Raw genomic sequence first — 17,522 nt, 5'->3', positions numbered from 1 at the left:
TAACTGTTTTAGTGTCTTTGCATCAGGTTTGAGTTTCTTTGCAGCTGTTTGAGTGTCTTTGCATCAGTTTTGATGCAAAGACTCATCCCTGCAGACACACAGTGGCATTAATGTGGGTCGCTGCGTTGAGGGAATAGTTCTTAGAGTTCTTTGCAACAGTTTAGAATTTTGTTGTAACTGTTTTAGTATCTTTGCAGCTGTTTTAGTTTCTTTGCAACCGTTTTGACTTTCTTTGCAGCTGTTTTGAGTATCAGTGCATCTTTTATTAGTTTATTTATAGCAGTTTTAAGTTTCCTTTTGGACGTTTTTAGTGTCTTTGCAACAGTTTAGAGTTTTTTAGCAGCTTATTTTAGTTTATTTGCTGCTGTGTGTTTCTGCAGCAGTGTGAGTTTCTCAGTAACAGTTTGGAGTTGTTCTTTGTTGCACTTATTAGTCATTAGTTTCCTTGGAACCGTTTGAGTTTCTGCGGTCTTGCCTGTCATTGCATCAGATTTGAGTTTTTTTGCAGCCGTTTTGAGATTTTTGCTGTTGTTCAGAATTTGTCTTTATTGCAATTCGAGTGTCTTTGCAGATGATTGAGCAGCTGGTGGGTGGGTTGCATGGACTTTACAGAAAGAGATGGGTTGGTGGTGCAGGTGAGATGGAGTTGGTGGGCTGTACACGTGCACGAGAACAAGGCGAGGACGAGTTCTTGATCACGTGTACAACGTGCGTCCGATTGGAAGGCAGTAAACAGGTGACGTCAGAGCTACGCCAAGTTGAGCTATCTGAAACAAAAGCATATGGTAGCTGAGTTTACATTTCAAAATAAAAGCTTCGATCGGTCACGTTCAATTGGCAAAGAGAAAATGAAGGTGAGCCAAATATAAATGCCTACACACAGATTTTGTTAAAGAAAAAGAAGGAGTGATGTTTGTTATAAATTATTCATATATCTAGCTGATGACAAAGGTGATAAGACAGCTCTTTTACTGAAACAAAAGAAATACAACATTGTAGAAATACAAGCACGAACCATTTCAGATTAATATTTTACATGTTAACAATTTTTGTAAGTAATTGTATATGCATTAACATACACATACTGTTTTGTTGTTTAATGTTTTTGTTTTTTTGGACATTGCATTAGATTTTCAATACACCACACAGTATTTGTTGCATGTAACATATTAAATAGAGGGGTAACTGTGTTGTACTGTAGATTTTTAAATTTTTTGATAACAGTTATTATTATTATTGCTGTTATTATGTCATAGCTGTCAAAGAATCTTTGCAAAAACAAAGTCTTTTATTTTTAAATCCTCGGCCGGAAGCGCTGTGATTGCGCCTTGCTAGCTTGCTGCGGGTGCAGAGCCTAGCTGGGGGAGAGAAATCGTGGGAGAAGCAGAATCCGAGCGATAAAAGAAGAAGTAAAGTTAAAGATCGATTAACATCAGGTAACGTGGAAGAAAGGACACGAACAGGTGGGTGAACGTCCTCCCGAGCTTCCGTAATTTACACTTGCGCGTCTCGGCTCGTGCTAAAAGCCAGAAAAATGGAGGTGAAAAGAGGGTCCATGATGAAGCGGCTGCACACACAGTGGGTAAACAACCCGATCGACAACAACAACAACAACAACAACAACAGGGGCAGGGGAGCGTGCGGTCTGCGGGTTAAACCCAGACAACACGGCTGCTAACACGGCAGCGAGGGGATCAATGGAGAGCTGGGTCATTAGGAAGCTACAGGAGCTACAGTAGTTAGCATCGGCTGGTGTCATGCAGCTCACACACAGAGGTGGGGGCTGCGACACAGTCAGAGGACACATCAGTCTGCACAGCTTGTGTTTACGACTTCAGCTGCACGTAATCGAACACATGCAACCACACGTCAACTCAATACGCTTCCACTGGAGGAGGCAGATGACAGGGTCTCTGCATTTAAGTCTGAACTGTAAACCTGATATTTCTGGACCCAACTCAGGCTTCTTCATTTATAACTCAATTCATGTCTCAACATATCTCCTTCCTGCACGTTTGCACTGTTTGTTTACTTTATAAACGTGTTAATACCTCTATATAAAATTGTTATATACAGGGGGTGGGAATCGCAGTGTAACTTAGGAAATCATAGGTGATAGATAGCCCACGATAACAATGTCACGATACAGCAATTCTGCGATAATCGATATATTGCAGGAGAATTCTATAACAATGCATCGCGATATGTGACCGAAGAAGAGTTGAAAATGCCCCTAAAGAGGTGAAGTGCAGCGTTTGTGTATTTATTCAGTGCAGATTGGGTGTCAGGTTCACAGACACAAACTGAGATGGGACAATGTAAAAGAAAGTGCATTAAGTCTTATATTGGTGTCTCTTAAGTTTTTAACAAACACACTATAACTTGTAACGTGTACCATCATTCTAATGTAAAATATCCATAAACCAAATAATGAAGTATTGATATTTGGCACCAGCTTATCGTCAACATGTTTGTTTCAAATATCTTTATTGAGGAAAAATAGACCTATCCTTTTTCTTTTTTAGAGCAAACACACATAACTCTAAACAATAAAAACTGTCTGAGATGAGGGCAGTATCAAGTTTAAGCTGAGATAAGGTGACGGCTCACTTCTATGCCATGTTCTGCATATGGGCACAGGTGTATGGTAACTGGATCTACTAAGGATCATGTTCACTCTCGTAATTATTAATTGTTTTCCCATAACATGTCAGGAATTAGTGGCCATTATAGTCCCCCAGGTTCTAAGGTGACATATTGAAATGAGTCTTTTTGTCTGACGAAAAAAATCTGATATACAAATACAATCAGTTTACTATTAAAGCAGGATCTGGTTTGTTAACAATCAAACATGTAACATTATACTAGATTCCTTTTTCTTGTTTTCCTGTTGTCTAGTTAGTCTTTTATCAACCACCCTCTGCTCTTCCCTTTTCTTATCTCATTTAGTGTGGATTGTTGCTAACCACACATATCCTGGATATGCACTGTCTTAGTCTGCGTGTAGACTATTTGCCAGATGTTACGAAAAGAAACAATCCTGGCATCACACACTGAGCAGAAAAACCAGAATGTCCACACCCAGCCCAGGAGTGTTACCTAATATTGCATGTAGCCTAAATTTTTATAAACAGAATTTGTGTTGTTTCACCGTTACAGATTGGAGATTATGGGGGGCCAAATAAAAGTTTTATCTAAGAGCAAATTTTCACTGTCAGCTCAGTTAGTCTTAATTCAACAGTTGACACTTCCTCCGGAATAAAAGAAAGAGTGTCATAGCAATGAGAAGTCCATAAGACAACAGATGTTGCTGAGCTCCTAGGATGATTAGTACTGGGTTGGGTTTAGTTTTTGATTTTATTTTAATTGTCATCTACTGTGTTTAAATCAATTTCCTCATTTTATATTTTCTATGACGTTGCTCTTATTTCTGAGCTGACCCGTCCATCTCGTCCGACCCTTCTCATTGTGCCGTTTGTGCCATTTTGTTTTTATCTACCCAGGTATCACCAGCAACTTGGCAACAGCTTTTCTCTCCCCTGGCTCTCCAGTGCGTGTAAGGACATCGGCCACTATAAATATACATATAATTATATTTACATTAATATATTTATCATATCTTAAAGTCACCTAGTGCCTCTCTACCTGATCGAGCATTCTTCGCCAGTGCAAAAACATTTTCAACACCAGCAAGACAGAAGAAACAAATCTCAAGTTTTCAGGTGCACCACAGCTACCAAAGCTTCAACTGATAACTTGTAACTGTGCTTTATTGAGTTTAATGCTCCTCAGAATCAGCCGTATCCGAGCTTCTGGTTAGTCTTTAAACTCTTCAACATTCATCAGCATTGTTCTCGTCCACGTAGTCCACTAAAGAAAGCTATAAACAGCACTTAGCAACATCATGGCCTCCATCACCAAGTTGTCTGAGCCTGAGATCCCAGACAACCACAAGGAGAGCTGGCTGGCGCTACTTTCTGCAGTGGAAACATACTGCCAAAAGTCAGGCTGCGACCTGGCCATACTGACAGCCTGCAAGAAGTTCCGGTCGTCAGCGGGCGATGGCGACGGGGTGAGGAAGCGGGAGAGCAGCAGTGCCTTTCCGAGGGAGTGTGATTTCTCCTACAGCATTTGGGGTCAGGGGTTCCTGGCCGAGTCGGCGCGCCGCTACATGGACGACATCGGCGTGCTGCACTCCACGACCATGCTAACAGCCCACAAGCACACACGCCAGTCCGGGGGGGAGGGAGGAACCAAGCTGGTGGTTGACCTGACCTCTGACCCGGGACACAGGGGGGTGAGTGGTCTGCTTGTGTGTCACACTGCACTGTGGTACCACTCCATCACAGTGTTCTCATCCATACTATTCTGGGTTGTTTTGCTGTCGTCACAGAGCTTTACAGGAGACGGTGTGGTGGGCGGAGTCAGCCCCAACAGCAGACAGTACTCCCAGAACTACCCATCAATCTACAGCTCAGGAGCTGGTACCGGGCAGGTCGCCGGGCAGAACGGTAACGAAGAGAGGGAGAGTAGCATGCTGGAGGCCGAGCGAGGGAGACAGAGCTCTGGGATCGTGGATTTGGAAGAAGAGTGCGAAGACGAGGAAGAGGAGGAGGACATGGATGAGAGGAGACCCTATGGGAATGAAAGTGCAGGTGAGGAGCGAGACAGTTTGTCGTGGGCGTGCGACACTATACAGGACGAAAGAACCATTTCACTCCAAACCCAACAATATTATTATTCTGTTTTAAAAGATAGGACGAGTTTTATATTTTGTACTAACATTACACGTATTTTGTTGTTTTCCAAGTGTCACGTGACTATTTTGATATTTATATTTCAAACGATTATTAATCGTTTGCAAATTCAATTCGTTGTGTGAAACCCTCCCCCTTGGTTTATCTGTGTCTCTTTAAGTATTCTTAAGATTTATGGTCCTTCTGCTGCAGGTGTGTTCTCGATGGACGAGGACTCTCTGTCTCGGGACTGTGAGCCGTTCTTTGAATCGGATGGGGAGGAGGAGAGCACTGATGGTAAGAGTTTGATATCTCGACTCCATGTATGTCCGTTTATGTTCATTATCTCCATTCATTCTTTTTGTTTCTATATGTCTTAGGCTCTTTGAGTGAGGACGCCCCTCCTCCTCCTCGTGGCATGGCCATGGGTCATTCTGTGTACTCATCCCGTCACGCCCACCCCATGGCTCTGGCCCGCTCGCTGCCTGTATCTGTGCCCGTGTGGAGCTGCAGAGGAACCCGAGGCGCTCAGGGAGACGGCAACAGCGGAGAGCGGGTGAGAACACACTCAAACACACAAAGTATCTTGTCACAGAAGCTGCTGGTTTGCACTGTGAGACTTGAGGCCGTCGAAGCTACACCGTAGGTACGCGTGTAGCCTTTGCACTGGGCCTACGCCGTTGTGAGCATTCAAAATTGTGTAGGTGTGTGTGCGTCGCTCTGCAATTACACCACTGAAAGGGTGTAGGGTTCTGCGAAGTGTGTACGTCTACACGTAGGCTACACGGGAGCTACGGTGTAGATTTGGGCTTGTAATGTTCTGGAGCACGTGTCTCAAAGTGAGGTGAGGGGATTAGCCTGATGTATGTGGCCTTAAATCAAGATTTAGCTGAAACCAGGTGAATACAGATCATCTATGAGCGATCCAAAATGCCACAGCTAGACCTCTCGTTAGGTCAAACAGATGCTCCCATTCTTACTTCTCTTCACTTACACAATTTAGTTTAAAATTCTTATTCTTACTACCCTATCACTGCACCATCAAGACCCTACATATCTCACGGATCTCCTCCACCTTTATTAATCCGCTCTCTCTCTCAGATCTGACTATTTAATCTATTACACTTCCCACACAGCTGGTGCCACACAGAGAAAATGGCACCAAAGTTGTAAAATGCCCTACGTATATTTTAAAGGTTTGTTGATTCTGTGGGTCAAAGGTGTTTGGTTTAAACAGGCATTCAGGTTATTTACAGTATGTGTACTAGATCTGTGTCTCTATGCACTACTACTGGACTCTATGTGATTCTATTTAGAGTGTATGTGTGTGTTTGCTCTCTGTCTGTTATGGTGGAACTCTGTTTATAACTTCTTTGGCCCTGTAAAGCACTTTCATCAGATAATTTACCACTCCTAATAACAAGAGGGGACTCATGAGACTCAGCGAAAGTAAAAGAGTTCTCACCTTCAGAGTTTTAATAGAACAAAGATCCACACACATTATGAATGAAACTTTTTTGCCAAAAATAATTCATGCATTATCATCATTGACATAGATAAAAACATGTAAAAAATTACAACTCTGTGTAAAAATCTTTGTAAAACTGTAAACCACACTCATTAGCAGCTTTATCTTCTAATATGTGAATATTACTGCTCGTGTTTCTGGAGCTAATCTAGTTAAGTAATTCACTCAGCCGAGGAGGTTATGTTTTCATCAGTGTCTGTCCGACTGTCATAAACTACTGAACCCATTTCCATGAAACTTTGTGGAGGGGTGAGGCATGACCCGAGTAAGAACCCATTACACCCGGGCCACACCGAGTGCATGTGACGTGACGGCTGTGTTGCTGATCTGCTTGTGCAAATGCTTGTACGCGTTAGTTGCTCAAACTGGGCACGTGTCTGCTGTGGAGCGGCTCCGTGAGGTTTCTGGTATGATTTCTGTATTTCCTCGAATAAAAGTAGGTCCAAGTACTTGACCAAACGCCAGCACTCTGCGGTATGTAGCTGTGCAACGTCCGGTCCTACAATAACTATAAAACCTTGTTAAATCAAATGAATGGATTCAGTCACAGAAACACTAGTGCTTTTACTTTGAAACAGGGACATGAAGGATTGCAAATATTTACATTTGTTACATATTTGCCAGATATAGACATTGAAACTGCCATAAAATATCAGACATATTTAGGAGAGTGATGTTTAAAGGAGACGTTTGTGAGTGCGAGCAGATCCAAATAAAAATGTGGATCCAGTGAATTTATTCTAGTTTTGATATTTTTTCTGGTTCAGAATAGATCTGCAAATCAGTAGGAAAGTGTAGGAACGTTGGTCTGAAAAGTTCAATTTAGGGGCGTTATGGATGTTTTAATATCTCTACTAAATATGGTGACAATGTAGATGTCAGTGAGTGTCCAATACATTTTAAGAATTGGGTGTTTGTAAATCTGCTGCTGCTTCATCCGCCACGACGAGTGACTGAAAGTTGTTTTTTCTCTCCATCAAATAGACAATTTAATTTACTTTAACCTTTAGAATATATTCTACAGATAAAATAAAAATGTTCTGCTTCCATTAGTTAAATTGAAATACCTCAACTAATTTTCCTAAAAGAAACGGGTAATGAAAGAACTGATGAATGAAACGAGCTGTTTGTTTGCTTTATGATGCTGCGGCTGCTGATGTTGTTGTTGTTGATGCTGACATGTTTCATGGCATCCAAAGACCAAGACAAAGAAACAATTCACCTCCCAGTATTCTGATGCACCAGCTAATGGTCACGACAGCTCCATCAGTTCATGTGACCGTAAAAGTATGTGTGACATTTGTGTGAGGTCATGCTGGGAAAATACTTTACAAGTAACCTCTCACAAAGAATTTTTTTCTGAGTGAATGAGCGTCAGGAATTTGGATTTTCCCCTTTTACGTCCAGGTTCTCGTCTCTGACCCCCCATGACCCTCCTGTGCCTTGTTAACACAGTCTCCTCTGTGTGTGTGTGTGTGTGTGTGTGTGTGTGTGTGTGTGTGTGTGTGTGTGTGTGTGTGTGTGTGTGTGTGTGTGTGTGTGTGTGTGTGTGTGTGTGTGTGTGTGTGTGTGTGTGTGTGTGTGTGTGTGTGTGTGTGTGTGTGTCCTCTAGGTGGGCTGTGCTGACTTGGATCACATCGCGGCCAGTATGAAAGCCCTGCTGGCCCCCGGGGCCACCGACGGGACGGAAATGTTCGGGGCCCTGCCTCGGCCCCGCCTCAACACCGGGGACTTCTCCCTGAAGCACTGAGAGGGAGGGTGTGAGGCGAGCAGGGGGAAGAGAGAGAGAAAGGGATAGAGGGGAGTGAGTGAGAGTGGAGAAGAAAACGTGGAGAAAGATATTGTCATGACAACGGATGGCTGAGGCGGGGCCTGTATTTTGGCAGATGTGACGTACAGTTTGTGAAACGGTGTAAAAGCTAGTACCTCCATTTATCTCACTAACCAAAATTTACGGCACATGCTTCGAGGAGTAACGGAGAAAGAAATGTTATGAACACTAATAACATTTTCGACACTATCACTCCATCACTCCACCAACCAACCAACCAACCAACCAACCACCACCACCTCGTCACTACACATTTCACAACACTAGTGACTTCACGTCTCCAAACACTACATTAGTACTGGACCTGAGGAAAAAGTTGAAGTAACAAGAAGCATGTTGCTTTTAAAAAATGTGAGCGGAGGACCCCAGCACCTCCTCATAACATGCCTGTTTGTACTTTTACTTTTGCCAATGAATGACTGACTGATCGAATGATTGTAAATCAATACAGCATTATAGGGGATGGCGTTCTTTTTTGTTTTGTTACTTCGCTCCAGATGTTGAGTGAATGAGAAAGTGACTGTGTGTGTGACTGTGTGTGTGTGTGTGTGTGTGTGTGTGTGTTTGTGTGTAGGGAAGAGAGAAGATGGGTTGATTGAAAATGAACAAATGTCCACATTTGACATTTCAAAAACAAATAAATGTTCCAGGAATTACTTTTATGTTACAAATAAAGGAGCAACACCAAGAGAGCGAGAAGACTCTGTGTGATTTTGTGTGAGGGTGTTATACCACTATGATCCTCCAGAGGGCACTAGTACTACACTATAAAAATCTGTTTTGCTGCACACCCCTGATATTTAGGAATACAAACTAATACAGCCCTGCGGTTGTACCCCTCTACCAGTCTACATCATTTCTTTTTACAGACTCATATTAGGTCACCGTGACCTTTGATATGTGAAATCTGATCTTTGAGTACAAGTGACAACGGAGGAAAATTTGAAGAAAATCCCTCAAGGCAGATTTGAGAGATCGTGTTCAAGAGGCCAAAACATTTTTTTGTGAGGTCCTTGGACGTTCGACCACCATCACAGTGACCTTCGACCTTCAACCAAAATCTAATCAGTTCATCCCCGAGTCCAACTGAGTGTGTGTTCTAAATTTGAAGAAATTCCCTCAAAGCGTTCTTGAGATATCGTGTTCACAAGAATGGGACGGACAGACTACCCGAAAACAGAATGCCTTTAGCCACTGGCAGGTAAAAAAAACATGACGTCTGTGATATTACACAACAATTTAATTTATTGACTACATATAGCACATAAAAAATACATAGACTCTGAAGTTAAACAAGCACTCAAGTACATGTAAAGCCCTGTGTATATATAAACATACACCGCTTTGCCTATTTTCTATCTTAAATAAAATAAGTAAATAGATACACAATAATAAATAAAATAAGGCACATTTGGTTATATTTGGATTTGAAAAGCTTTCTTCATGCACCAGAGAAAGCGAACACAAGCTACAGAGATTTCACCACGTGCTTCGGTTCGGCTCTACAACTCCGACACTTGTTCCCCAAACAACTTGACACCTTCTTAAATTTACACCATGTGACCCCTCCCACCCCCCTCCCACCCAAACCTGCTCTAATTTGTCACTGATCCTTTTTCCGGATGAGGGAGAAGGAATCGGTGCCGATCCAGAAGCCGGGGAGGAGCTTTTCCTGGACGTTGACCTTGAACTTGTGAATCAGCCGCACCTCCTTCTCGCCCTCCCCCTCCAGCAGCATGAACTTGATGATGCCGGCGGGCTGGTCAACATATACTCCTATGGTGGAGGACGGGGTGAGCTTGACGTCCACATTCTCGCCATTGTGCCACACCTGGTAGCAGGAGCCGGACCACCCGACTCCCCAGGAGCCGCTGTTCTCCCCGAGGCCGCAGACCCCCTCCTGGACCTTCCGGGGCGCACTCTCAGAGATCACCCCGATCACCACCCACCCCTCGTAGTCCACCTCCCAGTACCCTCGATGGCCCAGCAGATTCTCCTTACACAGCACCTGAGGAGAAGAAGGTCCAACATTACACAAGACGAGTCTCAGAATTAGAGTTGATTATAAAAAGAATTGATCAACAATTCCTTTTGATGAAAAAAAACTTAACGTATTTAATTGTTATATAAAAATGGCTGATCTTCTTGGGACCATAGACTAAATAGAGGGACGACATGACAGTTCCAAAGAAAGTGAAGCCAAAACTTCTTGATAGACCCCTGGTGGCTGGCTGCAGTAAGTCATAGACCTTACCTCATCCATGTTAGCAGATGGGACATGGTCCATGGTGCAAAGAATTACATGACAATGTAATGCAGTTTATTGATGTGTGAAATTTTATTTTGAAATAACTGCAGGAAACAAACCAGAATATTTTTAAGGAAACGTGTCGGAAAGTAACTATGTTCATTTACTCAGTTACTGTAATTAAGTACTATTTTGAGATGGTTTACTCAATTTTTTTTATTTTATGCAACTTTCTACTTCTTCTGCTAATTAAAAACACATCATTGTTCTCAATTAAACCACTCGTCCGCAAAATGTTTTGTCACATGACCTCTGTCTCTCATGCTCCCTCTCATTCCACAATGACTGAGACCAGTGATGACACTGCAGGTGTGATCACTGTTTTATTAGCGGCCTACCTGTGGTGAGTGGTCGTATCTCTCAGGCCTGTTGGGATACGGGCAGACTGCATCAGCCGTACGAGCCACTTTGGAGCCGCTCTCTGAAATCCACAACAGTTTCTGTGCAGTTTTATCATCCAGAGAGGGCTGGAAAAAATCTGACAGAAGGGAGGAGGGACACCAAATGAAGATCAATTGAAATCAAGACTTATTGAAATTGTTTTTAAAGTTACCCAAGTAACAAAAGTGATAGGGTTAGAAAATCTGTTTAAATGTGAAAACAAACATTTATTGATTAATCATATCTCGATATGTCTTATATTGTTTTATTATTCTATGTGTTAATAATTATAAATCTATTACTATCTTAATATTCAAAATGCATTAAACCTTTTAATGACTTAATAAATCATATTTTGGCACAACAAAGACTCCATACTTCACTCCACTACTATCCACAACTGGCTTGAATCAATACTGACTGGCCATCATTTTCACTGTATGGCAGTGATGCTGGATTTTCTTTTGAAATAAACATTAAAAACATAAAAGTATAAGTTACATTTCATGAAGTCAGCCCTGGTGGTGGGTTCAGGGACATTTGGCTCATATTGCGGCAGCTTCTCTGAGGGAACAGACAGGAGAGATAATCAGAGCATTAGAGGGAAAATGCATTAAACTTTATCACGTGTGGATGATCTGATTTACACGACACCAGCTATTGAATTTAATGAACTGATCTTGTTATCCTCTTGGTGATTTACGAAGACAATCCAACAGGAGTAACAAATGTTGCTCTTTACCTTCCACGGGAGCTGAACTGTTTTTTCTTCCTGGAATAGAAAGAGATGAGAGTGAATCAGTAAGTGTGAGTGTGTGTGTTTATTTCACCACATCTGCTGCAGCCATGTGACAAATAGATATGGGATGCTTTATGGCCTCTCCCCAGAGATTCCCCTCACAATGGCTTGTGTAAAATGAAATGCACAACACTATTCAGGATGGCACTGACAAGTTAACTCTAAATCCTCTCATCTTTTTTCTCCGCAGCCTCTCCCCTTCATCAGTGCTTCTGTCAGGCTGCCGCTCGTCCAGTAAATCACCTGCTGCTCTCAACCCGCACTATATCACAGCCCAGTATGTGTGCAATGTCCGCTCAGCACTGATTCATGAAGTTTCTGCTCAAGGTTTAGGTTTCAACGTGGGGAATCCAGAGGCCCGGGCCCGCATCTGTTAGCCACACACATCACGGCCACTGACAGCAGCAGGAGTCTCAATCTAAGAATACACTTTCTGCACGATGCTGTTACTTCAAACCACCCCGGGCATGCCTGTCATGTCGTGGGCCAGTGTGTAATCTCTGTTCGTTTGTTCCTCCTCCAGCTCGTGAGTCACCCTGTCTCCTGACGTTCGGAGAAAACTCGCACTGGCCCGTCTGGTCACTCTCCGTCGCCTCCCCTGCCTATAGGTCATCTTCGCTCATGTTACCGCCTCTCAGATTTCACACAGACAAATAGGCTCGGTCCTCATCATTCTTCCTCACCTATCAGACAGTTACATCATCACATCATCTTGATTTGTGTGTCACCAAAATTAGAAGGAAGGGCCTCAATTTGTTTTCTAGTTCAATATAAGGGTGTTTTTGTCATTTCCTCAAGTAGCACTACAACTGTGTAAAAATAGTCAGTTATAAAGGAAAAGTCAGCCGAGTCAGCACTCACAGTCAAACTTCTGTTACATTTATTTAGGATTCGATTTTTACTTTCATGTATTACTGGGTAGTTTTCATTTTTTATCATATGCATTATACATATTTTTTTTATAAAGTCATAGTTTATTAGTTGTAGAAATAATGAAGCGGAGGACAGTATATAGTTTGAATTGCAGTGAACTAGAAGCATGAAGTAGAGTAAACAGTGTTAAACCAAAGCACAAGTACTTCAAATGTGTACTTGTGAAAGTGAGCAATACGTGAGTAAATATATTTAGTTACATTCCACCAGGTATTGTTCATTGTTTTACTTTGTTCATCCTGCTATCATATTTATGGTTTGGTTCATGTTCTGAATTCAGGTGATCAATGTAGGATTTCATTGTATCATTTGTGTCTTTTGTTTTTTTCTTTATTTTTGTTGTCATTGTGTAGATTGTTTTATGAGGGATTAAGACCAGTATACGAATCAGCCATTTGTGTGTTTATGTGGTTGTAATCAGATTATTAATATGCATGTAAAAGGACTGAATAACCCTCTTTTTTTCAATGCGACCATTGTCGGCCTGTGGCTCTCGCAGAGCTGGCGTCAATGTTCCTGAGGTCAGCGGATTCGGGTGGTATGCCCATCCCGGCAGAGCCTGGAGGAAACATAACCCATCCAGCCTGCGTGACCCTCAGCTGCGGGGGGGGGGGGGGGGGGGGGGGCAGCAGCGCGACAACCTGGGCGAGAGGACGAATTGAGGGGTGTGGTATAACACCTGCACACATCACATCAGACATGATGGATGGGATTGAGTTGCTAAGCAACTAAGACCAGAGAATGTGATAATTGCTTGGGCATGCCGATATAATAATTGGACTCCACTGAGGCTTAAGATTCAATAACAGATCTGATTCTAGTTTGGAGTTCGTCCACATGTCCTTACTTACTTCAGCAGCATGTTCACTACAGTTTGGACATTTATGGCGGCGGACAGGGGGTGGACAGATCCTGACCAGACGAAGGGGGGAGACCTGGCAGGACCGACGGAGAGGGGCGGAGTGAAGGTCGTGCAGGCCATATTGGAAATGGCACGATGGAGCAGAAAGACGCCTAGTGAAAGATCACTTCATCCATCTTCCCCGTCGTGTCCCGATTAAAGGGACACAGCAGGTGAGCCGGTGGGGGGCCTTCATGAAAGAAAAGCCGTGTGGATTAATGTCGGGGTGATCAAGGCATTAAGAGGAATTACAGAGAAGAGACTGGGAGACGCTTGGAGAAATTCTACACTGTGAATAAAGTCATCTTCAAATCTGCGAGGTGTTTCTGGCATCTTCAACACCTCGGTAACCTCAGAGTGACAGATCAGGCTGGCCATAACTGAGCTGGTGGTGGTGGGGGGGGCGACTGGAAATTTGGCAGTTTGATAGCTCCCCAGCTGCTCTGTGGAGGTTAAACCCCTGCGGATGCCTGTCCACGCTCAGTGGGATAAACAGGAAAACCCCCGCAGAGATAAACAGATACTCAAGAAGATTGATGACTTGACATCGTGGTGATAGAGACATGGAGGGGACGGAGCAGGTTGCAAGACTGCAGGTGTGAGGGGTAAAAATATTTAAGGGCAGAGGGGTCGTAAAAAAGATTTTGTGAATCAAGTGGGAATAATGGCTGAATGCCTGGATGAAGCTGACAGTTTTCAGGAGGAGTTTGAGCAACAACTACTACAAAGACGGCTAACAGAGGCAGATTTGAGAAGGATGAGATATCTTCAGTGAGATCGATCTGAGTTGGATTGTGATGTGGCCCAACGACGAGCTGCAAAACTTGAGTTTCACCTCTCAGAGGGACGTCGCCACCTTATCCGTGAGGATCAGTTTCAGAAGATCTCACTGAGGCAGCAAGATCAGACGGTGTAGTGAGATGAGGAGGACGGACAGAGTGAGAGAGAGAAAGAGAGAGGCGGAGAGATGAGCAGGGATGGCGTGAGCCCAGGCTCATCCCTCAGGTCCCTGTCAAGTGTCAAGATTCCTTGGCTGGAAGCCCTGCAGCGCACAGTGAGCGCACGTGTGAGATGGAGATGCGAAGGAAATAGGGCACACGTGGAGGACGAAGAATGTTGGGAAAAGAAAGAATTTAGGTAGTGAAGCTTTAAGTTAGCTCCTACACAAAGACCTGCAACATTAAAAACATTAAATACATTGATCAGTCACGTTAATTAGATTCTATGCAGCCAATAAAAACTAATCATATTGATCTATTATCAATTATCTTTCTGTTCTAGTGACAGAAACTCTTGATGGTGGCAATTGGCAGAATCAAACTGCCACAAATAAAACCGGGCTGGGCTTTTACATTTAGCATTTCACACTTCATTACGCTGGCTGCTCAGGGGAGGGATTGGCAAAATGGGGGGAGGTGGGGAAAGTGGATTGGAAATATCCATAAGAGGCCCGGAGAGCCACAATAGGCCCACATATGGTGCAACAGGTGAGGGAGTGAAGCAAGGAAGGCACCACGTGGCGTGAGGGGAGAGAAAACGAGAAAGACGAGCAGAAATGTGAGACCTGAATTTGCAGAGGGGGCTTTGACATTGAGGGGCGCTCGGTAACCGATGGCACAAGTGCAGGAGAAACCATAACCTCCCAGGGAGAAGCTCTTTCTAGCACTTTGCTGACATGATTAATGGGCTGGAGAGAAGCTGGCAGGATCCAAGGTGAGGAGGGATGTCTGGCCCCGCGCAGACTTTCAGCGATGGTCAGCATGAAGCTCTTTAATAACATCATATAAACAACATATGACACACATAATAAATGTGTAATAAAACACTGACACGCAATAAATAAAGTTAAAACTTCTCAAGCTGTGACTCATAGTGATACTTCTGATGAATATTCAAGCATCTCATGGGAAATTTGGGCATTTACAGACGCAATATACAAATCTATAGAAATACATATCGGTGCAATCTATGAAAATAAATTATAATTTTAAATATGAAAACTCTTAATTTTCCTGCTTTTAATAAGGTTTGCAAATGCATTTCAGTGAGAAAAATGTAAAAAAAACAACAACACAAAGATGATTCAAATTCGGATCCAGTTTTAAGGCTGCACGTCATGAAATGTGGAAAAATATGAATTCTAAAGATTAAACTGCAGAATCTAAATCCCAGGAAAACACCACAGATTCTATGATTCATTGTAAATTGAAATACAATTTACTTGTCATTGACCTGATGTAAAAACAGATGCTCACAGTCATGAGTCAATGATAAATAACTTCTAAATGGTAAATGGCTCATTTGCCACATGGTGTAATGATCCCTGTGGGTCCCCGCAGGGACTCAGGTGAGGATGCTTGCCTACCTGCTTTCTTGGGCACAGGCATGATTCCCTCGGTGCTCGCGGCGCGGTTGGGGCGTCAAACTTGGGGAGATCTTGTGATTGCACTGAATGCGAGTGTCTGGAGGGTCTCTCTTATTAACTTCCATATGAGTGGGGAGGGGGGAAAGCGAGCAGGGAGGAGGGGGTGTGCATAAGTTTTGTTTGGAAGTAGGAGCTGCCTGCAGGGGGGGGATCGTCCTGACACATGAAACTCCTGATCCTTTCTAGGGATCACATGGATGGAGACAGACAAGCAAATACCCAGTATATCCCAAGTATGCGCGCTCTTTTGCATACACATGGACTGGGCATGTGCGTGCACTACACTCCCCCTCAGATCTGATAAACACATTCATATGACATGATGTAAACTAAACAATTTATGTAGTGAATGAAAAGAAAACTGCACAGCCATGTGGGGGGGTCAAACGTGATCATCGCACATTTCTAGAGCTGCTGAATTCACGTGATGGCCACCAGAGAATGAACAACGGGTCTCACAACAGCAACGTGAACTGACACGAGCTGCAGGCGTTTGTTTCTGTATATAGAGAAAACAGGAAATCAGTATTCAAGGTGGAGGCCAGTGAATCAGCGGGAGGCCATCGTCAGGTTCAGATGTCATCGCTCAGCGGCGCCTGTAAATGCCTTCTGGCTGAGAACTTGGGCCAAAGTCTCCTCATCTGCTGGTGCGGTCAGAGTTTGAAAATAACAGCTTGTAACTGTGCGCTGCAAATGTTGCTGACATTTCCTCAGTATCTAGGTATAAGTGTCAAAGTGTAAAGATTTCAGTGGTGAAGTTCCCTCCGACAACTTGTTTACCTCCCTGTCCGTTTGTTTGAACAGATTTCTACAAAACTTGGTGGGACAAGTTTTTTTAAAACATTTTCACCAATTTCCTAGGGAACAATTCATGGTTCTTGCTGAAAAAGAAAATCAGACTGATGACTGTGTGAAATTTGGTGCAGCTTGATTGAATTTAAGGGAACTGTTGGTCCTGTCTTGGTCATCTTCTTCTTCAGTTTAGTGCATTCTATTTCATCCTAATCTAATTCAAAGCCTGGGGGAACTAGAGGATGTGTACATCTTCTCATTTCGCTAAGCAGAATCTTAAAAGATACTATATTTTTGGCACAAGATGGATCTAATATCTTGTCTGGACAAGTTCTATATCGATCCATGTCCTTTGTGCAGAAGAGAAAAAAGGACTATCATCTTTTGGCCGCTCAGTATCATTCACTTCATTCAAAGTATTCGGTATTTGTTTGGTATATGTGTCTGTGTGACGGGCTTACCATCAAATATGAAGCAGCCCAACATTAATGTGTGATTTTGCAATAACCTAAAGCTTTAACATCTGCAAACATGATGAAAAGTTATAGATGCCCAAAATGAAGAAAGCCTTGATTATCAAATGGACACGTGACACAATGCAATTCTTCACATTTGTGATTTCAGTCCGAGAATACGACAAAAAAGGAAGTCACCATAGATTCAATCAAGCCGCATTAAATTACACACACTTATTTTAGAACATTGGACAAGGTGCAGAATATCCCTTGTATGTTCGAAGGTCTACCGCACTTGTTAAGCTGCCAACCACCAGTTGACGTTAGCAGATATTAGCGACCACCAGCGGATGTTAGGGACATATCTTCGTCGTGTACCTTAAAAAATCTTCTGGATTAGCACCAAAATGTATTTCATACCACATCCTTCCCC

General features: G+C 43.0%; 2 protein-coding genes across 3 annotated transcripts; one reads left to right on the top strand and one right to left on the bottom strand.

Annotated features, from left to right (window-relative positions):
• Nucleotides 1-1,304: 1,304 nt before the first annotated feature.
• On the top strand, nt 1,305-8,788 carry akt1s1 (AKT1 substrate 1 (proline-rich)). 2 transcript variants are annotated; one of them, XM_034593465.1, is made up of 7 exons: nt 1,316-1,463; nt 3,504-3,556; nt 3,668-4,297; nt 4,394-4,655; nt 4,950-5,033; nt 5,117-5,292; nt 7,877-8,788. In XM_034593465.1, the coding sequence occupies exons 3-7, from the start codon at nt 3,905-3,907 to the stop codon at nt 8,012-8,014; spliced, it is 1,053 nt and encodes a 350-aa protein (XP_034449356.1). In that variant the 5' UTR covers nt 1,316-1,463; nt 3,504-3,556; nt 3,668-3,904; the 3' UTR covers nt 8,015-8,788. The 2 variants fall into 2 exon arrangements, with proteins under 2 accessions (XP_034449354.1, XP_034449356.1); XM_034593463.1 differs by having other exon boundaries at nt 1,305-1,463; nt 3,504-4,297.
• A 571-nt stretch (nt 8,789-9,359) lies between these two features.
• zgc:195001 (uncharacterized protein LOC567531 homolog) lies at nt 9,360-15,932 on the bottom strand. Its single transcript, XM_034593466.1, has 5 exons — nt 15,783-15,932; nt 11,527-11,556; nt 11,286-11,348; nt 10,742-10,881; nt 9,360-10,103 (listed from the first exon to the last, which is right to left on the bottom strand). Exons 1-5 carry the CDS (start codon nt 15,802-15,804, stop codon nt 9,699-9,701), a joined length of 660 nt encoding a protein of 219 aa, XP_034449357.1. The 5' UTR covers nt 15,805-15,932; the 3' UTR covers nt 9,360-9,698.
• Nucleotides 15,933-17,522: the final 1,590 nt, after the last annotated feature.

The sequence above is a fragment of the Hippoglossus hippoglossus genome, chromosome 8 (genome assembly GCF_009819705.1).
Source record: "Hippoglossus hippoglossus isolate fHipHip1 chromosome 8, fHipHip1.pri, whole genome shotgun sequence".
Taxonomy (NCBI): domain Eukaryota; kingdom Metazoa; phylum Chordata; class Actinopteri; order Pleuronectiformes; family Pleuronectidae; genus Hippoglossus; species Hippoglossus hippoglossus.
This window is presented reverse-complemented; position numbering and strand designations above follow the sequence as displayed.